Below are 25,220 nucleotides of genomic sequence, written 5' to 3' on the forward strand. Positions count from 1 at the left end.
CCATTGCTGCCTTAGGCAAAGCAGAGGTGGTAACATTAATGATGTCCCTTGCTTTTTGGGAATCCACAATATAAAAGTTACTCATGAGGACAACAGGAGGCTGCAATGGTAAATGTGTGTGTCCTTACATGACATAAAGTGTCAAACATGTTAATCTAAAAAGTGTGACCTGTCTATATCTTTGAAAACACACTGGTAAACCATGAAACATGGCTAAGCTGCTGCCAAAATAGCTGCGTGTACAATATCAACGGGTTTATGAATATAGGAGGTAATTAATAGCCATGTTACTCTCACTTTATGCTCAAAATAACCTGTAAGAGCAACAAAACGCGCATCACAAGAGTTAAAATGGAGGTAGAGCAAGAGCCGCTGTCGCAAATTCTACCACAAAGCAGGTCCAACCGACGCGCCACAGCCCCTGATGTTCGGCATGTGAAACCCCATCGGTCTCTCCGTACGGCACCCTTGCTGAAGACGGTATGTTCTACGGCCCGAGCTACTTAAATGGCATAAACTACATTTATTCACCGGTTTGTACGATATTTATTGTACCCTGTGTGTTACAGAAACATGCCAGCGAAAGGTCCTTTGCAATCTGTCCAGGTTTTCGGACGTAAAGTAAGTAAAATTGTACAAAATACTACACGTGCGGTGCTGTGACTCCCTCTATATCAGGCGGACAACCTAACGAGCTAAACGAGCTGACATCAAGCGGAGATGTGTCCTTTTTCCACCGATGTATTCCTTTAATTCATCCGTTATGTGGGCTTCTGTATCTCTAATATCTCTCCGGGACTTTGCTTGAAGCGCTCTTTCTAATATATAAAAATATCTGCAGTATTTTTGCTATGCTAGGTTAGCCACCGGCCGGCCATACTGTTAGCGGAGCTGTGCTAGTTCGTCCACCTAGCTATATTGACCTGTGTAACTAGAAAGACACTAAGATTTAACACAAAATTCAAAATGAATACATATCTTAAGCTGTAGTAGATGATGAACTAAAATCTATTACATTGAGAGTAAGATGACGAGGTTACATGCTAAATGCTAACTTTAGCAGAGGCGTGTTACTTAGTTACCTGTTGAGTTTAAAGCTACATGTTGTGCTTTTGCTCGTTTCTAATGCTTTGATTATGTTTTAGAAAACTGCCACAGCAGTTGCCCACTGCAAGAGGGGTAATGGTCTGATCAAGGTGAACGGCAGACCCCTGGAGATGGTGGAGCCTGCCACCCTCCAGTACAAGGTGAGTCCCCAAGACTGATGCTGAACACCTGGATGAGTCTGACTGAGTTAGGTCATCTTTGATTTAAAGTATTGGTTGACTAAATGTAGAATTAGTGTTTTGCAAAGGTTTGGGCCACCATGAGTCGCTAGAATGCATAGGATTTCTCTTATTGTGAGGATGTCCACATAATTCAGGCTTATAGCTTCTGTATTTCATGTGTACTCCTGTGTGTACTGATGGCATGTGGAGGGTGAGCGCTCTCTAACCACCCAGCAACAGAGCTGGACTAAACCTGTGATAGCCGGGTTGGGAGGATGACTTCCAGACCTGAAGTCAGTCAGATGTCAGTTAAAGCTGAAATTATGGTAGTAGCCCCCTCTGTCTCGTATAACAAGTTGTCAGATTGCTCTTTCATACTTGTGTTGCTGGGTTGGAAACACCTTGATTGCTATGGCTGGGTTGGTGCTACTTTCCCAGTCTTCATTGCTTGTGTTCAGTTGGGTTGAGATATACACAGATGCATGTTATCCTACAAGAGTTCCCTTCCACCAGTGTGTCCTCTCATTTCTTAAGGCTGCGGGAGTATGGATGGTCATTGCAAAGTGGATGTTGGTTATAATTGGTTGATGATACACGAGTGCCCCTACAGCTTGTAAAGCTGAAGTTTTTCAGGATAAGTAAATCAGTATACTACAAATGTCGTAGCTGTCGATAAACATGATTTTGCTCAACATCTGTGTAAACAGAAGTAATATGGATACAATTACTGGCATTAGAAGTTTCCCTGTTTTGACCCCTGAAGTCTGAGCTGGACTCCGAACCCCCTTAGTGTTTCAGAAGCCTCCGCCATTGCTGTGTAATTGGTTGTGAGTGGGTGAATGTATATTAGAGCCTTTAGAGTGGCCGCTAAACAAGAGAGGTCCTTCATAAAGGCAGTCTGTTTACCATCACATGCTCTCTGTTCAGCTTCTGGAGCCAGTTCTGCTCCTGGGGAAGGAGCGTTTTGCTGGAGTTGACATCAGAGTCAGAGTGAAGGGTGGTGGACACGTCGCCCAGATTTACGGTAAGCACAGTGCTTTGTAATCTGACATTAATTTATTGCTTCATGTGAAGTATCTGGCAATGAGTATTTCAATTTATGTGAGTTTCTCCCTCTTCCAGCCATCCGTCAGGCCATCTCGAAAGCCCTGGTTGCATACTATCAGAAGTGTAAGTAGTTGGGTTCAGTGTGGACATATACACGTTTTCCTAAAAAAGACATTAAAAAGAACATGCTGTACATTTTTCAATCAAATTATATCTGATATGTAGGAAAGTTTGCATAAAGTGTCACTTTGTTTTACGTGCATGTGCTTTGTAATGTAGAACAAAAGATGAATGTATTTTTGGACAAAACAAAGTATTGCACATGTAGTATTTTGATTATTCTTCCTTCTGAAGAATGTAGTAAAATGGTTGGTTTACCAAGAATAAACCTTAGGCATTTTGTTCCCTTCCCTGTAGATGTGGACGAGGCCTCCAAGAAGGAGATCAAGGACATCCTGATCCAGTACGACAGGACCCTGCTGGTCGCTGATCCCCGTCGCTGCGAGTCTAAGAAGTTCGGTGGACCTGGAGCTCGTGCCCGCTACCAGAAGTCCTACCGTTAATCGCCCTGTACATTTTCATAATAAATTGGAGGAACAAAGAACTAAATGATGTCATGTTTTTACTGATGCCTTTTTTTATATGTGGCTTGCTAACATCCAACAGCAAAGAATGTTGCTTTTTTATTATTCAGTTGATAATGGTCACGGGTTTGGTACCAGACTGAGTACCTGAGGAATACAAAGTAACCACCTTGCTCTTGGCGAAGATGGTTCCGTTTAGCCATATTGTAACTGAACAGAGTGGTGGTTGTTGTCTCCGATGTTTAGAAAATGCAGTTAATATTTTAAAACTTTTTTTCATTCAAAGCAAAGCAAAAGTATGGATTTCAAAATTGCTTTTCTCTCCCTTCTGGTATGAGTTGTAAAGAATTGATGTGCAGCCGGTAAAGTACGGCGATACTTTGGTTCTTCACACGACATTTACAGTAAAGATTGATTTTTATTTGGCTGAGAAAGTGGAAAATGATTTTGGTGCTTTAAAATTGCTTAATTTTACTTTTAAGTACCCACAAACCCCAAATTACTGTTGTTAAATGATCACATGGAATTGTCAGGGATTTTGCTCTGTCAAGTCATTAAATATAATAAATATACATTGGCTGTCATTATAGGAAGACTTTTGGCAGTCTCATTTTAATATGGGCTTTAAAATTAACTGACGTGTCAAATTTGTGTCCATTTCTGGTTTTGTTTTGGCAGTATTCGCAATAAAATTGGAGAAGTCTTTGCTCTAGCAATGACTACAGTCTTCCACCAGAGGGAGCCACAACACAGTTAACTATTAGCAGCCTCACCAGCAGCCATGAGAAAACCTATCCAGCTGGCTTGTTGCCATGTCAACCTCATTGTCCCAACAAACATTGATTAATGATTATCCACCACAAATACATTCTTGCCAAAAACATGCTTGGATATTTACATTTCTAAAGTCTGGCAAAAACCTGCCCCACAGATTGTGCTCGGGAAAAACATACAGCGACAAAAGGAACAGAAAATGACAAATGTGGGCTGCATGCAGGGTCACACTTTCTTGTTAAAAATGATATATAATGAGGGAATGCGCTCCACTTATGTGTTAATAGCACTCAAACACATTTGGGTGAGTGAAAATCTGTAAAGAAACAGAATTCACCATAACTTCACCAGTTGAAAGCAGACGCTTCCCTTGCAAATTCTATCACGTTGCGTGTCTTAAACTTTTGTTCCCACATTTCTCCAAATTTAGTATTTGCCAATCCCCCAAACAATGTGTTTCTCCTGGTTAAATGTTAGCCAGCAGGTGGTGGCATGGGAATGTGGATGGATGCTAGTTGACATGGCCGAGGCAGCACTAGAAAACACTGGTCCCAGTAGTAACAAGCTAACGTACAGCTAGCTAATGCAGCTGAGCTAACGTTACAGGCATCCGCTTATCTCAACATTAACTTTCACAGTATCGAGTGACTGACATATGGCATTCTAAAGTGATTCATACAAATTTGATATGGTCCTAGCATCCTTTCTATAGACACCACACAGTTTTCATATAGCAGTGCATACTTTTGTTTGCACTTCATTCAAAGTTTTATTGCCAAAAGTTGATAGGGGAGGGAATCACATTCAACTCATCAGATTAACGTTAATGCAACAAGTAATGATTGTTGACGAGTTCCAAAGCCCAAATCCGAGTCACATCTCCATTAATATGTAAGCTAATACAGCGCTACTCAAGTCCCTATGGTTGATAGAGGATGGTTCATTACTCTTTTGCATGTCTTTAAGGTCTCCTTGCTTGGTTAGAACATTTACATTGCTGACTACTACTCATTACAATAAACTCCAACACGCTCACATTTTTACATCAAATCTCTGCCTTCACTCTGAAACGTCTTCTCATCGTGTTTTCCTCCTACGCTTATGCACAATCACTCAACCACCGCCACAATAAACAGAAGCGTGATGAGCTGAGCTCCAGATGTTGTTGGCCTCTCCGTGGGCAGCCAGCAGCAGCCGTTCCCGCTCTGAGAGCTACCGTGAGGGGAGGCGGGGGGTTTGGATCAGGCCTGTTTACAGCCCTCCAATAATCAACACAGCAGGGACGCTGACTCCCCCACTGCTACTGTTGTTTACTACTGTTTATTTTCTGTCCCTGTTATAACGCTGCACCGGTGACATTCTGTGCCCTTAGAAAAAGCAGCAGCAGCCAGGACTGAAGATGGAACTAATAATGCTGCCAGGAACGATGTCAGAATTTATATTTGTAACACAAAAATTGCTCTTCATCGACACATGATATGTTTTATAAAGAGTGTTGGGGGGGGGGGGGGGGGGGGACAAATGAACTGTCACAGTAGGAGAACTCACTTCTGTAATCAGAAAGCACATTATACCTTTTAAAGCTGTTTTAATGAGCTGTTTATAAATTATAATGTCAAACAATCTGTGTGGCCATCATATTAAGACACTCAACACCAATTTTGCATACAACAAATAAAAAGCATGCAGAAATGTTCACAAGCTCAGATATTCATAAATTTCAATTTTTCTTTTTCCTCAGGTTCCTTTTCCAAAACACCGTTGAAGTCTTTAAATCTGAAATAACTTCATATTGTGAAGATGGGGAGCCACTGCGAAGCTAACGTTATGCCCTGGACGTACGACTTCAGCGTCACTCCAGCTAGCTTTGCCATTCTTTTGCTAGCAACTATTATTCGACACATTAATTGCTTTAAAATTCACAAGTGTAGTGTTCATTGTGTTCTATGCCTTCACACAAGCATATAAAAAATTTCATTGACCTTATTTCGTTGGTTTTTAATCCATAAACCCACTGCCCTGAGTCAAGGAAAGTGGATGTCAAACGATTCGTGTCTAGATTCATTCTTGCTCCATAAAGTACAAAGTAAGAATGCCATTCAGCGTTTATTCATGACTTGCCTGTGACATATGAGAGATGAAACAATATTGATGAAAAAAAAGTGTATTTAAAGTACTCAATAATTTATTTTTTTCTGCGCCTCCATTTCAACAACCCGCCGCATTGATTCATTTCCTGTGCTGTGTTACCTACTTTTCATACAATCCAAAAAACTGCAGGGCTGCAATGGTAAATTAAGTTTGGATTGCTTGTGAACAAGTCTTGTTATACTTTTGGTGTTTACATTAAGCGCGCAGAATTTATTCCTTTATGGCTCAGCATACACACACACACACACACACACACACACACACACACACACACACACACACACACACACACTTAGCACCTGCCTTTCCTCTGTTAACACCTCTGCCTCTCTAGGTCCCCAAATCGCACAAACACAAAGGTGTTAGGCCAGGATGCATTTTGTCATCACCTGCACTTCAAACCCACTCTCCCCACACTGCCCTCTTCCATTCTGCTCTCTACACATGAAAGTACATATCCCAAATGTAGGGGTGAACGGTAGATTCTTTTTCTCTGTGCAGAAACAAAAAGAGAGAGAAAGAAAGGGGTGATGTTCATTTACATATATTGACCACTTCTTCTCCTCTCCGAGCCTCATTGCCCTGAATGAGTAAACAACAACTGGCTGAGAGGTGCCAGCGGCGACAGTAGCAGCCTGCAACAAATGTTGGCTTCAGTGGAGAGGAAGCTCAGCCAAGCGACACGCCACTGTTTGCGTGATAATGAGGGGGCCGTAGCTGCTTATCTGCTGCATTGTCATTTCTGGGGGTGGGGGGTGGTCTCAATGAATGTTTTTGCATATATGAAAACACAAGAGAATCTGGATGAAGGTCATTGAAAACGTTTACCAATCTAACAAGTTTAGAATAATTACAATACAAAATTATATCTTTTTATTAAATCTAGAGCGAGGAAATATTTTTCTTCTATAGACTTATATACTTCATGAACAAGTCCTAATTACACAAATTCAACAATCAAAGGGAAAAAGTGTTTTTTTTTTCTCTCTGTTGTTCAACATAGTGGTTAATGATTAGGCTTTCAGAATGTTGGTTGATAAAACACGTGTGCTTTTTTGATGTTTTAAAGAGCTACAAAAAAATCAAAAAGTTATAAATGCTTGATTTATTATATTATTTATTGTCTGAGAGGAACATTTGAGACAGAGAAACAGAGTGGCAAAGGAATGGAGTACTAAAACATGGAAGCAAGTTAGCATAGCATAGTTGAAAACCTGTTTCAATTGCCTCTAAGAAATTTGAATGGGTTTTAATTTAAATGCTTGAATTAATTTCGCTTAAATACGGCCCTATAGAGGCTATATGGGGTGGAGTTTGTTCAAAGCATAACGTTAGCTTTGCACTTCTAACAATTGCCTTTACAGCATAAAATACACCCATTAAAGACCGTACTCATGACTTTTGAACCCAACAATTGACTAGGCAAGCTGAGAGAGGTTGTCGTCCCATTAAACAGAGGAAAGTGACGCAGAGGAAACCAAAAGTTAGCTGTGGCGACGAATTTAGTTGTCTGTGATGTAGTTATAGCATAACGTTAGCTTTGAACTTCTAGCAATTGCATGTACGCATCAAAAACCATGAAAGCGGTCATTTTAACAGAGTCTCACAAACCACACCACACCACAGAGCTTGTTTTCTGCAATAATCCTAAATCCAGTGTAAAAATCCCATTGGTTTTGGAGGCGAACCCATGGGGATGCAATGTGTAGCTGTTTTGATTATTGGTAGTGAAAACATCTACACTGAGCTCGCTCTCTATCGCCATATCTGAACATTCATATCAGGGTGTGCTTGAGGTCAACGCCGACTGAGCATCCTTCCAGTTTTCAGAAATGGCCCCGTTTTCACCCTCAACAATGAATCCTCAACACGACACACAAAAATAGAGCGAGACCGCTCGGCAGACAATGAGAGACCAAAATTCAAAATAAGAATAAACAAAGTTTAGTGAGACGTTATCCCTCTGAAGTCTGTGCAGAGGTGGTTCCATGTGGAGAGAACAGCGATCAAATAACAAGTTTTGCAGAGAGCTTAGTGTTCACAATGTAAGTGCGTGCATACTGGAGGGAGCTTGTTAAAGGCAGCAACTTTGAACTCACTTTCTTTTTGATTATCTGCAAGAATTCTGAAGTCGTGTCTTTCAGAATCAGCAATGCTAATATAAATCTCTTCTCAGAGTTAGCGATCTTGGTTTTATAAAGTCTACTTTCAGTGTATTTCTTTATGTGTTGTGTAACTTTATATCTTTTTCTCTCTTCATCGTCAACACTGAATGGCTTTAGACGATGTTCGTAATTGGGGAGCCACCTGGATGTTTGAAATAAACATTTCAGAGGTCTGGCTTGAATGCTGATGACAACTCTTTAACGCCAGGTCTCTTGTTGTTTATTCCACAATCCCACGCTCCACTTAGCTTCGCCCCCGCCTTTTTCCCTTAAAGTACCCTTCGTTACCGTCCAGGGTCGGGAGAGAATATTGAGCTGATGATGGATTCATCTCATCTGTTTCACTCCGCAAAGAGGCCTCGCTCACTTTCCTCTCAGCCTGTTTTGGGTCTGAAAGCAGCCAGAAAAGGGCTCGCTGTTACTGACCCGCTCGGTTAGTCACACTCTCTGCAGCCAGCATTGACTCATTCCCAACGCATTTAACCTAGACTTGAACTAAAGCAAAATTAGTCCCAGTGTGCTCACATTGAACCTTTGTCTCCCATTAAAATCTGCTCTTCTTTATGTCTTTTTTTCCTTCCTCCATCTTTGTGCGGGCACTTGTGGCGATGTGGCACTGGCCCGGGTGATTCGGGTCACGCAGAAGTTTCCCCCTGAGATCTCCTCTGTTACGCCCAAGCCAAATCAGGAGGTCATAGGCTACCTCGCACACCCTTCAACCTTTACCCCTCCAGCTCTGTCTGTGGTGCTCTGATTCCATGCGACAACCTGCAGAGGACCTGCGGTGATCCCTACCACCACCACCTCCCCTCTGGAGGTCAGCCTGCCCAGCCAGGATCTATTTTAGTAAAAACACACAGGAGCTTCACCTCTTGTGGGGCAGATTACTAGAGTTCAGGCAGCACTCCAGACATCTTTTGAAGTAAAGAGGTTATCTTTCATTCCTGCCACATTTGTTGTTGTTTCTCCTATGGTCATGAGTAAAGGAATACATCAGAATCGGTCAGCTTACAGGTGAGGACGTAGATACGTGTTCGGCCTTATCTCTGCTGTTCCATCAAAACAAAACCAAATAAACCCACAACCTTCAATGCTCATTTTTTTTTAAGTTAAAAGAGAAAAATGCAAATGCTAGTGATAACAAATCGCTGCTATTATCTCTTGTGACAGGTGGAATCACAAGATAATTGTAGACTTTGAACTGCATGAAATTTCTTTGGGTTGTCCCGATCGTAACTTGTGATAAAAGCCTATTAAATATTATCTTTTTTTCTTTTTAAAGCATTCACACCAGAAACTTTTCTTGGACAACTTTTAGATTTTGGTTTGGTTTTTTTTCGTTTTTTTACACTATAATCTGGCAACTCAATTAATCTTCAACATTTAGCAGTGTGTATACGCAGCATTTCTGGACTGGCGTGTGTATTTTTGCCACCTGAAACTTGGTTCCCATGTGGTGAATTTGGTAAGATTTTGCCACAAGGATTTTCTTCTTGCACTTTTGAGGAAGGTAAGATCCAGGGGAGCTCTTCCCAATCGTCATTTCCCCCATTATCTTTACTCCACTTGAGTGTACATCTTGTAAATGCAGTTTCAGCTGGACATAAATCTGTGTTGGGAAAACAGAAAAGAAAAGCGCTTTTAGTTGGCGTAATTTGAAGGTAGACAGTTGCCCCATTGGATTACTTAAAAAGGCGCTGTTGCCCTTTAAGGAAAATGTTTTATGTAACGTTTCACTGAATTTTTGGTCAAGCCAGCCATCTAACGAGTCACCTTTTACCGCATGTAATACAGTAAATTGTCTGCTCACATTTTTTTCATGAGCAACGGGGACATTTTTTGTCAGTGCTCTCATCACTTGAAAGTCAACTTTGGCAAACTTCCCTTAAACCTGTTGCTCACTTTCGAGGCATTTGACCTCCTAGACAGGCTCACTTAGAGCAGCGGGACCTGTGAGCTACTTGACTCGGACCTGTCAGGAAGTGTTTTGAAGAATGTTACTGAAAGCGAAGAGTGTGAATTGATTACCCTCTGGCTGCTGCCAGGACACACTTGGTGTGCCATCCTGTGTTGAGTGTGTGTGTGTGTGTGTGTGTGTGTGTGCGTGTGCGCGCTTCACCCTGTCATGCCTCCTATATGTGGCGATAGTGGGATATGGCTAATTAAACGGAGCAAAAGTTGTTGAAAGGGGCTGGACACTGCCAGCACGAGAGGACTTGACACCCATGTGTTCTTGTTTCGAGAAAGCGTGACGGAAGCAGGAGGCCCAGGTTGCAGCACCCTGCCTGACTGCTTGAGCCCCATCACAGGGCGAGGAACTGCGGGGCAGAGGAGGAGGAGGAGGAGGAGGAGGTGGTAAATGGTAATGGAGGCGGGTGGTGTTCATATTAACTGCTATTCCAGACTTTCTACTGCCAGTCTCAACTCCACAGAGATCTCTAAACTCAATCCTCCTTCTACACACATACACACAAGCATATACACATTCCAAAAGTAAGAGATGGGAGCGTGACAATCGGGAAACAACGGTTGTTAGTTACAGAAAATGCATTACGGCATGAGCCGGGGCAGCAGAGCGGAGGAGAGGAAGTGGTGGGATTACGCTGGGTTTGGACAAGGAGAGGACTGGGTTGTTTCCTCCCCCTCTCTGTAGTAAACTGTCCAGATTTACAAGGCCTCCAGGGATACAGACACCCCATCCTCATCCCATCAAACCTCGACAGCTCCTGATTTGAAAATAATCCTAAATCAGTGCGTGACAGTTGTCAGCAGGGCATAAGGAGTTCAGGGGAGCCATCAAGAGAGAGCAAGAATTCCCTTAATTATAGAGGACTGACATGGCAAATATGGATTTGAATATCATTTTGGAGGTGAAATGCATGCAGGAGCGCAGCTTTTATCCACCTGTTTTGTGTTTTACATGACTGGCAAATGCAACGGGCTCATATTTCATGCAAAAATCTCGGATTTCTCTCTGCTGTCAAAAAAAACCCCCTCATATTTTCAGGTGCTTGGCACCAACCTTGAAGTGGCCACAGAGTGTCTCAAGATCAATCTCATGTCCAAATGTTGAGAAATAAGTGAAAAAACAATATTCTTCTGAATGAAGATACAATTATTTTTGGTCTCAATGTTCTAAAACTGGCTGGATTTTTTAAATTCTGGACAGTTGGACTTCTTGTGTCAGTCTTTGAGTCGAGCTGCTCACAAATAATGAAGCAAGCTCTAACAAGCTGTCGCAAGTAGCCTTGTTTTTTGGGGAAATGTCTGTTTATTAAAAGTTTTGTTTCTCATAGTTTTGGCTGGATATCTACCAAGTTTCTTTAAGAACACAGAAATGTAATTAGAAGTTTCTGTTTGATGTAAGAGAACAGTTTAGTTCTTTATTGTCCCACAGAGGGAAATGGGACTTACAATAAATCACAAAAACACAACATAATTGCCAATTAGTCCAAAAAAAAAAAAAAAAAAAAAAAAGTCACAGTAAACACAAGAATGTCTTTGTTATTCAAAAAAATATCAAAACTCTGCTAGGCGCTGCTGGGAGGTGCAGTCAATCTTTATTACACAGAAACAGAAGAGCTTTTAAACGACAACCTTTTACCCTGGAGAAGATGCATCTCTGCCCTGAAGAGAGAGGAGCTAGCGGTCCAAAAGCCATAAAATTTGATTGTCATAGATTTATCTCGGATGAAAACGCCAACTTTTTTTTTGTAAATTTTGTTATTATCCATCCTCCTCAGAGCCACACAGGAGGATAGATCCCCTTCTCTCCTCTGTGCTGCGGCCAAGACTCACAGAGACCAGCTGACTGCTAGTTAGCGTAGCGCACTGAGTAGTGGTGTCATTGGTAGGTGAGCAAACCTCCATCAGAAGTCATTAAAGAGACAGGGTTAACCATTTTGGACAGTAATCCTCGTCTTCTCTTGCAAAGTCGGCCATGATTAGCAGCAGTTGTTTGGTTTTGCTGATTGGAATCAGACTGAGGTTTGTAGACGCTGCATGCGCACAGGAAAGTAGTTCAGACTATGTTCCTGATTCTAAAACGATAATTTGTCCTGAATTTAAATGGTTAATTCATGATATTGATTATTGAGCACAATCCTCTTTTTGCAGGAATCTTTTTGGGGGAAAAAAAAGGTATTCTGTGACTTTTAACAGATTTATGCTAACCACTTCCCATTAACTACAAATCGTGGCGCTAACTTAACTATCCTCTTGAGTCTACGTTGTTAGGTGGCTCAGTGCAAATGGCATCCCCCCCCCCCAAAAAAAAACTGAAGTCCTTTAAGTTGGAGCAAGTAAAAAAGTTGGAAATACCAGACCCCCCCCCCCCCCTCCATAAAGCTGTAGATGCTCCCGCGCCAGGGTTTCTCTCTTCATAAGTCTAAAAAAGTGAACATGTTTCTCTCATAGCAGTAAATTATAACATTTCACTATCTCCCATTTCTGGTGTTCCAACTTCTACTCTGTTGATCTATTTTTTCTACTGGCAGCATCAACTCAAACCGGACGCACTCTGGCTGTTCGCCATCTTTTCCTGTGATCACCGCAGGCCTACAGGAAAAACCCCTCCGACAGAAACAGGAAGCGGTTTCTAGCGTGGGTCGTGACCCCTCTCATTCAGCCCCCCTTAGTCAAGTCAAGCCCACCCCGGCGAAACACAGGAAAGTTCCGGTCCTCTCAACAAGGTGTGGAAGGATATTCTAAGGGAGGGCGAGGCGGAGACCTCTCTGTCTCTCTTGATGCACATCTGCCTGTTAAGTGTGTGAGCCGGGGGGAGGGAGGTGCACATCTGTCCGCCAGTAGCCGTGTTAACAATATTACACACAAGGAGGCACACCCAACCACCACTACAGCTGTATCTAATACAGGACTCCATCCTCAGGAGGGATCAGCCGTGTGAGTCGCTACTGGACAAATATTGATCAATTTTATGTCCATCTGGTCTTCTGAGGTTCAGGATATAAAGCAGTCTCAAACTAACAGGTGGACATGTTTAGTATGTTGTAGCGCAGCAGCCTTGTTACTAACTTGAAGTGAGGTAATATGAAATGACAGAACTTGGCTTGCTTTGACTGGAGGTTTGCGTTTAAATTGGCCAAACACCAGATAAAGCTACTCCGCGGATGTGCCTTTGGTTTAAAGGTGCTTCATACACTGTAAAACCAACTAGCATCAGTCTGTCCCATCTCATAGCGCCACTTTGTCCCTCAATAGTCAATGCTCCTTCTCTTGCTTACTGTCAGTGTGGCATTTGCCTTGAGTGTGTAACATTTGAACTTTTTCCACGGATATCAGATAGACCATGGACAAGGTGCTTGCAAAAACAAGCTAACATGCTACGAGAGAGCTAACAGGCTATTGTTCTCAGGTGTTTATATTAGCACTAGCACTAGTCACGATCCTAAGCTTGTAATTAAGGGCTAATTAGGCAGTGAATTAAGAGTTTATCCCTCGGCTCACGCTAAGAAAGTTAGCAGCCCTGTCTTTCTTACACTCTAACTTTCTAAAAAAAAACCCTATTGATTTGGAGTTGGAAATTTTAAAATGCTAATGAAAGTACTTCAAGTTATTCTTACTTCTTTGCCTTGTATACATTGTTTGAAACTGGAAAAAAAAAAAAGCGGCACTCTTAATGCTGCTGATACTCAAGATGATGTAGTGCTATACGAAAAAAAATGTACATAAAAGCAAAACACTACTCACATTCAGAGGATCAAAGAAGCTGCATAATAGCACGGATAAACTGATCACTTACAGTAACACGAGAAAATGTAATTATTTACTCTGCCCCCACTTCGGCCTTTAAGCCTTCACATGCTGAGTGGATGTTTTTGTGCCAAAGATTCAGACTTTTTTGGCCAAAACATGGAGCTGATGTCATGGGAGCTGTGTTACTGTTCACGTTAGGCTGCATCTGATATTTCACTTTAATGGAGTGGTGTTAAGGGGGGAGGCAGGAGGAAGACGCTCTGTGTGGGTGGGAGAGGGATGGGGATCATTTGGCTGAACAAAGCAAAGCTGTATTTTTCCAACTCTATACAGGGATTCACTTTCTCAGACGCAATTGTCTTCCACCATATTGGCTCATCTCACCTGATTTCACCTTCTCAGATAATCTAATAGCTTCTACTGAGCCTGAATTATTCAGTCTTCCCAGACATCTCTATCCTCTGGCAGGTTTATTAGCCTCTGAAATAAAATTGTGAAATCAGTACTTAGCAGCAAGGTCATTTCACACCTGATAAGAATAATCCTATTAGAACATGTTGGCTTTATGCAGCAGTTATCTGATTGGTCCCAGTGAATGCTGCACTAAGCAATATTGTTTTATATGAACAGTGGATCAAATCACCATGCGTAATCCCAGAGGTGTCACGTTGTATGATGAAGGAGAGAGTTATCACCCAGTTGTGCAGTTTCCCTCAACTCTGCGGAGTTGTTAAATCAGATGAGCTGCTCCAAGCATGTCCAGGAAGTACGAGGTACTTTTATTTTCTCACAACACGATTTACCTCCTGGGACACACTGGAGGTCCAGAGCGATACACAATAACAACCGTTTTGCTTTTTTTTTTAGAAGGTATTCATTAGTTTAATCAGAAAACGCTCATTGACAGCATAGGGTCCACATTGAGCCAAAGGAGATAGTACTCTCTTGGGCAAGTTGTAATTGTCCTTTTATGCCAGCTAGTCTTGGACATGTTGCAGGCTGTCCCGCGATGAAGACAATATTTTGGATTGTCCGCGAAGAGGGGCAGAACAGTGGGGCAGCGGTTAGCACTGTCGCCTCACAGCAAGAAGGTTCCGGGTTCGAGCCCCGGCTGCTGGGATAGGCTCCAGCCCCCCCCCCCATGACCCTTTACAGGATAAGCAGTAGAAAATGGATGGATGCTGGCAGCAGAAAAAACTGGTCAGTTACGCTAGTTGAATATTCACTGTGTTAGAATTCATTTGGGCATTTTTAAAAACATCCCTAGTCATGCCTGAGCAGTTAAATTTCTAAGGAGGTGCATGTCAGGCTGCATCTATGCATTCCTTCATGGTGGCCAACAGAACTGGCCTCAAGAAACCCGACAAATAAAGAAAGTGGCCTTTTTTTCATGGACATGAAATTTGCTCAGTGGAAAAACATGTTTGGGTAACACAAAATCTGGCTCTTCCATGATCTATTATCTTTCGTATTCATTTGGAAACAGCTGCTTCTTCTTGATCTCCAACAAACGAGAACACCTATCGGGAGTAAAAGCTACGACATTAGCAATTACTGGCTGCTCCTTACACCACTCAGCAGCTGTAAGTATGACACTGGAGAGCAATTAGCTCGCTTCTCCAGCTGCTTTCCAGACATATAAATAAAATGTATCAGCATTAATATTCATTCGTTTTTGTCCACCTACTTTACTGACATGATGCAGATGATTTTTTTCCTCACAGAAGCTGAGGTCATGACAAAAAAAAAGAGAAAAAGAACGGCTAGCTTGCTACCTAGCTAGATCCTGTAGCTAGCTATTTATCAAAGGAGTAGAGAAGGTGGACAGAAACAAATGAATGCTAATGTTGATACATGTTTTGTTAATATGGCAGATAATGTTTTCCCTTCCCTCGTCTACTGCCCCCAAGTGGCCACTTTATCATCCATGCTGCTTTAAAAGTGTGTCAGTAAAAAACAGATTTCTGTTAAACGACACTGTGAAGCAACTCTAATTGAATGCATTGTTTTTTAGTCACATACTTCATTTGTTTAAATGTCATGAACTCTGCTCGGTAATTCTACCCTCAATCTGCTGTGTGGTGATAAGAATCATCTTTTTAACAAACGAGAAGGCTTTTTCTCGTGTTGAATTTATGCCTTGCCAGTTCTGGTATTTCTTCCATTTTGCCAGCTGTTTTCTTTCTTAAGGTAAATCTCTATAAATCAATGGGAGTTAATCTGCTGAGAAGATTGTGTGCTCGCCTTGGCTATGGGGCACTCTACCTCCATTGGTTACAGAGCATTCATCAAGTGCTCAATGAAGGCTCAACAGTGCAGTGACATCCCGATCCCCTCTAACCCCATCACCCCTAAACCCATCCCCCGGTCCTCTGCTTGCTCCTCTTCATATTCCTCTCAGGGTAATTAGATTGTGAAGATCATTTCATTCCTCTGAGAGGAAGTACAAACACTTAAAGAAATGCGTCATATTAGTTTTTGTCTGGATGCTCCTGAAATAATTCCTCCTGCATCTCCGTCTCCAGGGCAGCACTGTCTTGCTGCATTGGAAAGTCGATCTGATTGCCCTGCCATTCATCATGTAACTCAAACTCGCGGGGCAACGTGAAGTGAAGACTTTGTGGTGATATGAAGCTGGAGCTGCATGAGTGCAAATCATCTCTGTACTCACTGCAAAGGGGGAGATGGGTTTTGAGATTCCGCAGGGTTTTTTGAAATTCTGTCCAGGATTGTCTCAGAGGGTGGACCTCCATTGGCATAATGCCTCCAAAAACACACTTTCATATCGAATAATAATTTATCAGATGCACCTCACGAGCCCGGTGTCACTGTGATAGATAAGCCAGAAGACATATAAGGAAAAGAGGGAAGAGACTGTGACGGCATGGAATACAAGACAAGATGAGGAGTGACGCCTTAGCGAAGACGTCCAGGCTTTGCTGCCTTACCCAGGTCACCATGCAGCTGATTTCCACAACTAATTTTAGCAGTTTACTCAAGAATTTATTTCAACCAAATCATAAAACAAGCTACTACCCCTACTGGATGTATGTGTTGTACCAGACCATAGAGTGGCCCAGGAATACGTCCTAAAACACAGAAATAAGTTAACTTTGTTAATCGCCAGGTGCAGTCGGCCACAAGTCAATTATTTCAACGGCTTTTAGGTTAAATGTCTGGTCAGTGTTGACGCGAGCTTATGATACTGTGACGTTTTGTTCTTCGACGAGTCTTAAAACTGCCGGTTGCCATATAGTCATGAGTATGTGACGCATTTTGATTTTTATTCCCAAGACAACTAGACAAGGTGCAAGTGCAGCGCCACGCCTGCAGTCAGCAGCTGCGTTGAGCTCCTTCCTCCTCGTCACCGTCAACACCAACCCTCTCACCACGCTTTTTGAAAACAGGCCAGCGAGGACCACATGGGGAGAGGGAATCAAGGAAAACGTGTTCGACAAACACAACTTACAATCACTGACATGGTCTTTCATAAGCCTCCATCTAGTAGAGAGGAGGTGGGAGAAGCACTGGGACAAGTCTCTTCTGAAGAAACACAGAAATAATGAATACTAATTCAAGTTGCGAACAGCCTGCCGGCGCAGTAGAGATGTGCATTCCTTTGTCATGTATGGTCACGAATGGGTCATAAAGGTCACTCCTGCCTGTGCCGTTTTAAGGGTCCAGGATGACTGGATTCCCTGCTTTTACTCATCATTTTCCCGCTTTTCCTTTCCATTCGAGAAGCGTGAAGAAATGACTCAAAAGTCAAACATTGCCCCCCAAAGGAACTCCTCACTCATAAAGAATGTCCAAATGAGTGTGGGGGTCTCGAACATCAGTGCTGCTCTCTTACAACAATGTCTGAAATCCACTAAAGGGGAGCCTTGATTTCCAGCCGACGGCGGAACTGGACTGGTGGGAAACTGAAATAATGTCTTCTAGCAGTTTAAAGTTACAGTTTGTGTTTTGATAATTTGACTGAGAGCTGGGGTGGGGGGTGTGTGTGTGTGGGGGTGGTGGTTCTAATGGGCCAGAGCCATGCTTTGTGATGGACTCGGGTATGGTGATTAGCTGGGGGGCTTACAGATGGACCCCCCCCCCCCCCGCCAACCCCCCAAAGCAGCGCAAGGTTTCAGCTCCCCGCTGGCGTAAACTGTGGGTGGCAAGAAGATAAAACACGAGGCGGACTCTGTGTTGTTTATGCTGCCTGTTTGTAGTCTGCATCAGTGCGGGGTCATGCTAGCAGCCCTTATGTCTCAGTGAGGTAGTATGGGGATGCTAAAACCTCCTACACAAAGACTGAGGTGTAATAATACAGCCAGCACTTGAGGGATACTCTCTTCAGTTGAAGAAATCGTGACTGGAACTTCAGAAGTGCATGAAAAGTGTTCCATCCCGCTGTGATAATCCACCTGGGGACTAGTTATTCTCCCCTGGAGGTCTACGGTTAAGTATGGGGGGTCCTGCTCCACCTGTCCCACTGCCCTGAGCACCCAGGGTCAGCCACCAGAGAGGTGGTCTGCCTGGCTCCATCCACACCACGAGCCCACCCTATCAACGCTAAACAGTGTGAAACAACACATTAACCAGCGGCCTGTCCAAATGCCAGCCAGGACAAGTGCTCGCTTTAAAAGACAGACCACCACACGCCCTCGTTGTGTGGTCCCTACATGGAGATGACTTGTAAAGATATTCTTTGAGCCGTCGTCGTTGTTGCTGCGATCTACGCGAACAACAACTCAATCATTACAAATCCATTCTGTGGGTAAATTCTCTGAAAAATGAAGCTCAGGTTGAGCAGGGATCGGCGCGGGAGATGCACCGTCTTCCAAGTTTAACGAGGGAACTTACAGGGTTTGAGAATGTGTTGACAGTGACGTCTGAGTTTGTTTTTGTCTTTTAAAAGCCATTTGTAGCACCGCTTAGCAAACACTCAACAGTCAATACTGCTTCATGACACAGTGACAGTCAGACTTGAGGAGAACTGCAGAAGTTTCTAACTGAAAGGACTGAAATCAGATGTCAGACCCAAGCACAGGCCATCGATAACCATTAAGACACGCTGGTTTAGCCTTCACCTTTTTTTTTTTCTTAAGTTATATTTCTAGTTTTTAAGGATTTCACTTCGTTCGTGGAAAGATTTTGCTCACCTTTCTTGGAATATTTCAAGAAATCATCTCAAGACATTTTCTATATTGATATCTCAGAATATTTAGAATATATTTGGATCGTATTAAATGTCGTTTTCTTTAATTAGAGGGACACATAAATGGTAGCAATCTAATCTACATGACCTATTTTTGCAGGTTGTGAGTAAATTTTGTGAACAGATTTAAATGACACTGTTGCTTATCATTCTTACACTGCAAGTTTTTTCAAATTTTATTTTAATTTTTTGCTTATTCTGGTTTATCTATGTGGAAAAACGCTAATTTGACCTGCAAATACACATGCTTTCTCAAGGGCCATTCATGTTGAAGTCTAATATTGTTTTAAATAAAGAATAATTAAACCATTCTACCCTTGAAAAACCTAAGATATAAAAAGAGAAACTTAACAAATGAACTAGATGTGTAAAATAAGGGATTCGATTTATTGTCTGAAGACGGTGTGATGTCATCAAGTGACTGATTTCCTGTATATAACCCTTCCTGCCTGTCATACAAGTACATGTTACTAAAGTATTGTGAGCTACAAAGTATGGATATCCCTCATTCTGGCTATATACTGTAATACTTACAAGCATGGACAACATTCTGATCTTTATTTTTCCAAGCCCAATGCAGCGAGGGATTACTATCGCGACACTTTGGTGTTATCGTGCAACCCAAACCCTCACTACTACTCCACACATAAATTTCAGAGAGCGTGACTAACCCGGCAGTAACAGGAGCTTAGGCTGACGTTCCCCGTGGACCTCGCCCTGCATTTCAGACTCCTTCGCTGTAAGGACCATCCCCAGAACCTCCGCGGGCCCCCGGAGACCCTGTGAAACCAAACAGTGAGGTCAGCTCTGGGCTCCCATCTCACAGCGAGGATTACACTCATACAAAAGGCTTCTGAGAATGAACTTGGATTAAGTCATTAAGCATCCCCTAAAACCTCAGCCAGGGACTTTCGCTGTAAAAAGATCTCCTGGTGAAGCCGGCTGGCCTTTATTTTAGATCGGCAATTAATTTCTGCAGATCACTGCGTGGTACCATCCTATTTTTTTCCATGTGCAAAAACATTGCGTCAATAAATGGCGTTATGGTTATCTCCCTTCTTATGACAATGAAATGGAACAGCTGTAAAGTGCAGAATGATGCATCCCCCTATCAATAATATGACTCCCATCTGACCATTCGCACTAAATGCACCTGCACTGCTGTTACACACACACACACACACACACACACACACACACACACACACACACACACACACACACATAAAGAAACTCTATCTCCAATAACTTCCACAACAGTAACACTAGAATTTTTATTGTATCAAACAGGTGGTGATGACCTTGAGGGTCGCTGAAATGCATGGCACCAGACGTGTGCGTGTCCGTGTGTGTGTGCGTGTGTGTGTTTGCACGCCACCGCTCAGATAAGACCATTTTAGTCCACACACTTGCATACCCACAACGTGGCACCTTGAGGAGAAAAAAAAAAGAAGAAGAAGAAGAAGAAGAAGCATGCCCCGCAGCATTCTAGCACACGTGAAGGCATGCAAACACACAACCGACGCTTCTCTCCTGTGTTTAGACAGTAACGCAAGTCCGGAGGGTGTGGAGAGCAACCTGTTGAGAATAATTCACGCCAGTGTCAAAAGTGGGAATCTGCAGATTGTCTTACATTTTGTGGGCCACACACACGTATGGATAAATCCAACCTTCAGCCCATTTATCAACATTATAGGGATCAATTGTAACTCAAATATAGTCTATGGCTGTCAGGGCGAGTCAGACAATCATAAATATTACAGTTGGAATGGAAAGGGATACCTAGTTGTTTGGGAATTTACATGTATTTTCAAGATATTCAAGGAATTTATTAGGTTGAGTTTAAATTCTATCAAATGCTTACATTTAATGGGAATCTTATTAGAGGCTCATTTCTGCCATGTTTATCATGGTTGAGTATCAAAATCTGTCTTTAAAAGATGTAACTGGTGCAGTGGGTTCCAATCTATTAAAAAATTAGCCGGAGCGACACATCTAAGTTGAAGAAAAACCACGCAAAACACAAAATATCTTGAAAAAGCTAAGGCCTGAACCGTATTTGCAGCCGCATTTTCGTCATCATAGAGAAAGCTAAGAACCCAGTAGAGTACTGGATATTTCCAGGTTTTATATACATGATACTCAACCATGTTTTTTTAATTGATTGATGAACAATTTCATAAAAACAGAGTACAAAGTAGCAATAGTGATGAATGTTTCAGCAAAAAGCGGCCCAGACCTGGCCCGATTGTGGCTGCTACCTGGGAAACATATTCTGTCAAGATTTCCATGAGCCTTAAAAAAGCTTAAAACCACTGTCATATTGTCATTAAATATTTCTAGTCTATCCTACAATTAAGTCATGCACAATTTTTCCAAGCAGCAAGCGGTCAGCAACACGAGCGATCAGCGAGCAAACTCCTGCGGCGAGAACGTCAAGGAAGATGCCAGAAATTCCTTTCATTCCCTTTGGAAAATGCTTGTGACGACGCTGTCGTTAATATTGGTTCAGTAAAAGCACGGAAACCACTTGGTTCCCATTAGGGAAAAGAGGCTGTCAGAACAAATGGTCAGTCAGAATATACGGTTCCAGCTTCAAGGGGTTCTGCATCGTGCAGAAAGTGACCCAGAACAGCCTGATTAATCAGGAATCCTGTTTATTGATAGCTACGACAATTAATAAATGATCAAATTAGTGCATGAAACGTCCTACTAAGTCCTTGTCGAATGATGTTGACTTTGGACGATACGCCTTTGGGAGAAGGTTCAAATCATAAATTTGTGAGTCTGTGGGATCAAAAAGGGGGTTTTGGGTAACAGAGGCTCTCTACCCGCTGTGGCTTTGTGGCTATCATGTTATTGGCTGCATCTAAAGCTTCGGTGTTTTCTTCGCTATCTGTTGTTTTAATGATAGAGCTCACAGAACCAATTATACAGTGGTGCCCCCTCTTCTCACTTGTCAGCACTGACATTCATCAATATCCCATTAGATTCTGCTGGAGCCAGTGACTTTATCCCCTTAAAGGTTGCTGTGTTTTTGTTATCCAGGAGTCAAATTTTCATTGTAACAAAACACGCTTTGTTCTAGGCTCAGACTCTTCAGGAAAAACTAATATTGGTGGATCATTGTCATTGAGGTTGCCATGGATACAGTCACACTCGCTGATGATTGGATTCATTCTGTGTTATCCCTGGCTTCATCCCCGATTCGCAGATGCAGTGTGATAATGATAGTTCCATCCGCCATATCGTTTACAGGCTGCGACATCAAAGTCATGCAAAAAAAAAAAAAAATAGAAAAGAGAAAATGCCTTGATATGATGAATTGATTTGGATTCAATCTCTTTGTACACTTGTGAGAAATGATTTTCGTAAATCGTACGCCGCATTGCAAGGCAAACAGGAGCTGGAGTGAAACACTACGGGCCAGACGGAGGGCAACGGGGTCAAGATTTCACCTCAGTGGCCAGACGAGATCTCCTATCGTCTGCAGCCGGGTCAAGGCCAGTGCCCCCCTCTAAGTCCCCGTGAGCGGCTCTGTCTAGCAGGCGTATAGGGTTAAAACGCACCAAACAGAAAAAAAAGGCTAATCCTTCACGTTCTTGAACGAGGAGAGAATCAATCAGGAGGAACGCTCAGATCACTCACAAACTAAATCACCATCGGCTGTCAGGTGAGGCCATTTGCAGACTTCATTACAATGTAGACCAGCTGAAATGATGGAGAAATAGATCAGCAGCTGGTGGAATATAATCTCTATCGAAGCCCATTTCAAACAATAAATGAGAAAAGATTAACTAAAATGCCACAACAGTATAAAACATGTCCAATAAAAATGTAATCACGACATTAAAAGGCAATAATGAAACAAAAGTCACAATTGTGCGACGAAAGATCAAAAATACTGAGATAAAGTCATAATTGTGAGATAAAGAAGTCATAATTATGACGAAAAAAAGGTCAAACTGTGGGACTGAAAAGTCACATTCATTGCGCAAAAAGTTAAAGTTGTGAGATAAATTTAAAAATTGCGAGATAAACGTAACAATCATACAATACACAGTCAAAAAAAACGTCGGATGAAGAAGTCATTAGGAGAAAAACATTCCTAACTATGCGATAAAAATGTGAAATCCTGAGGTCAAACTTTGAAATTATGTGATAAAAATTTAATTTGACGTGTTAAATCATTAGAATTTATATAATTGTAACTATCACTTAAGTTTGAAGGTTTTCTTTCAATGGTGGAAAGGGACCTCCTGTAAGTTTGTCATTTTTCACCTTCTCTTGCTAAATGGCAAGTAATTATTCTTTGCATCCATTTACAGCAACAAGCGTTTAAGCTTCTGGAGCAATAGTAGTCCATTAGCTAGCGATATTGACATTACTTGGACACTGTGCAACACTCTCATCGTGTCTCATAATGTAACGCTCTGAGGTCATCGAGAGTTAGCAGCCAAACAGGCACGTTAGCAAGCTCTTTCCTCCGCTAATTGATGCACTTCAGCCGCTCGGCCTTTGAACTGAATCCCTGCGTCGTCCAACAGAGACAAGGCAGATGCCATCAGCGTCCCCTCCCGTCCGCCTTTGAAACCCAAACCCTCCATCTAACCCGCAGCCCGGGGCACGAGTGAGAGGAGCCGTCTGTTAGCTTAGCTCCAGAGACAGTTACTCCCTGCTTTGTTTGACCACCGTTGAGTCTGGCCTGTGAATTGGAGGGAGCCTGGGCAGAAAGATTAGCTGTGTTTTCAGTGGGAGATTCTATCTTACCGGTGGAAGAGGTTTCTGGGACTGGCTGCTCCTGACTGTTTAGGAGTTGGGCTGGACAAAGGAGGCCAGCCATTGTTTGTGTAAGGCTTTAGTCTCCATTTGATTGACTGGCACTCCTCCAGCACGACGCAGGAAGCCTCTCTGGCATTCTAGATTTCTGCACTATGTGTCATCAAATTAACACAATAGCAACTCTAATTATGCCAGTTTTATGTAAATACACATTGTCACTCTTGAAATCCTGCTGCCACCCCAAATTTCAAGAGATTTGCATGTTTAAAATGTTCTAAAGCTGTGTGGATGACAGTTTGTTAGACGGCCTAATTTCCAACTTCTGTGACATAGTGTAAGAGCTGGGAAAGGATTTTTCATTTTCAAAGAAAACTCACTGTAGTCTTGACCTTACATCACCTTAACAAGTGGAAAAGTAAAGGTAATAAAATGGCCACTTTGTATAAATGACCACAATCTATTTCCTGAGTCAATTGGGCTCAAATAAAAATAAGACTGAGGATATAACAGTAGCTTGCGCTTCACATGGCCATACTTATTCAAAAATTGTGATACATTTCTAGGCTTCTATTCTAATTAAATTACTTACCAGTTCACCAACACCTACAAAAAATAGTATAGTGGAAATATTTGGCCGTATATTAAGGTAAAGACAACATATTTTATCATCCAAGTGGCTACTGTACCTTTAGCCAGCAGCAAACGTTAGCATTTGATCACTTACTAGCTAACATTGATGGTTGTATTATTTACATCATACATTAGGAAAAAGGTAGGTTAACATTTACTGTGTCATGTAATACATTCCTGTATAATGTGTCATGTATGACAAATATTACTCCTTTCTACCAATTTATCATACAACAAAGTTATTAAAAATGTTAACGGGCAAGTTGTTGAAGGCTAACGTTAGCTGTTGGCAAAAGATTGCTTACAAATAAGTGAGTGTGCCGTCTTATCTTAAAATATGGTCCAGTGCCCCTCCAGGTTGAACTATCTTTGATTTTTTTCATTAGTTGTCAACCAGGAAGAGTTGGAACTATAATAATTTTTCCAATATTTAATATTTTCACTCATCCAGCTTCCTACCTTGGCCGTGATGTCAGAGGAACACGGTGTTTTGGGATTCATAAAATCCCTCACATGGAGTCATGAGGGTGTTCTCAGAATGATCAAACACAACTTCAAATAAACCCAGATCTTTCTTGGGCATCTGGATGTTTCATTCATTCTTGGAAATATTAAACCTTTTACATTTTGCCTTCAAAGGATGAAAATTTGTTGACATCTTCAGCTAAAATTCACAGCTTTATTGAGATATTATCTCTCTTTCCACTCACCCAGCAAGCCCTCTTTACAGTCTGAGTCACTGGTCCGCTGACCCTTTAAGTCAACAGGTCATGACCCCAGGTGAGGCATTGTCATCGGGCCGTGACTAGAGTACTTAACCCCTGCTTGGCTAATTCATATCCCAGGTGTGGAGCTGGCTTATGTACGTTGTGTCCGTCACGGTGCGTGGGGTTCCCCT

The 25,220-nt window shown here is 42.2% G+C and overlaps 1 protein-coding gene and 1 long non-coding RNA gene across 3 annotated transcripts; one reads left to right on the plus strand and one right to left on the minus strand.

The window, feature by feature from the left end:
- The first annotated feature begins 381 nt into the window (after positions 1–381).
- rps16 (ribosomal protein S16) lies at positions 382–2,924 on the plus strand. The gene is made up of 6 exons (XM_086202425.1): positions 382–480; positions 570–621; positions 1,146–1,247; positions 2,196–2,292; positions 2,391–2,438; positions 2,733–2,924. Exons 2-6 carry the CDS (start codon positions 574–576, stop codon positions 2,876–2,878), a joined length of 441 nt encoding a protein of 146 aa, XP_086058551.1. The 5' UTR covers positions 382–480; positions 570–573; the 3' UTR covers positions 2,879–2,924.
- Positions 2,925–6,073: 3,149 nt separating this feature from the next.
- LOC147262711 (uncharacterized) lies at positions 6,074–25,220 on the minus strand. 2 transcript variants are annotated; one of them, XR_015112465.1, is made up of 3 exons: positions 25,033–25,220; positions 19,582–19,690; positions 6,074–9,598 (listed from the first exon to the last, which is right to left on the minus strand). It is a non-coding gene; the product is annotated as an uncharacterized LOC147262711 (long non-coding RNA). The 2 variants fall into 2 exon arrangements; XR_015112466.1 differs by lacking the exon at positions 25,033–25,220 and adding an exon at positions 24,782–24,870.

The sequence above is a fragment of the Aulostomus chinensis genome, chromosome 4 (genome assembly GCF_037954235.1).
Source record: "Aulostomus chinensis isolate RoL2024-O1b breed Wild chromosome 4, RoL_Achi_v1.0, whole genome shotgun sequence".
NCBI classification, from domain to species: Eukaryota; Metazoa; Chordata; class Actinopteri; order Syngnathiformes; family Aulostomidae; genus Aulostomus; species Aulostomus chinensis.

Excerpts from the sequence above, each read along its gene's own strand:
- rps16 (XM_086202425.1), top strand. The coding sequence starts at position 574 with ATGCCAGCGAAAGGTCCTTTGCAATCTGTCCAGGTTTTCGGACGTAAA. Across the intron at positions 1,248-2,195 it reads CTGCCACCCTCCAGTACAAG|CTTCTGGAGCCAGTTCTGCT; the intron begins GTGAGTCCCCAA and ends CTCTCTGTTCAG. Across the intron at positions 2,293-2,390 it reads ACACGTCGCCCAGATTTACG|CCATCCGTCAGGCCATCTCG; the intron begins GTAAGCACAGTG and ends TCCCTCTTCCAG.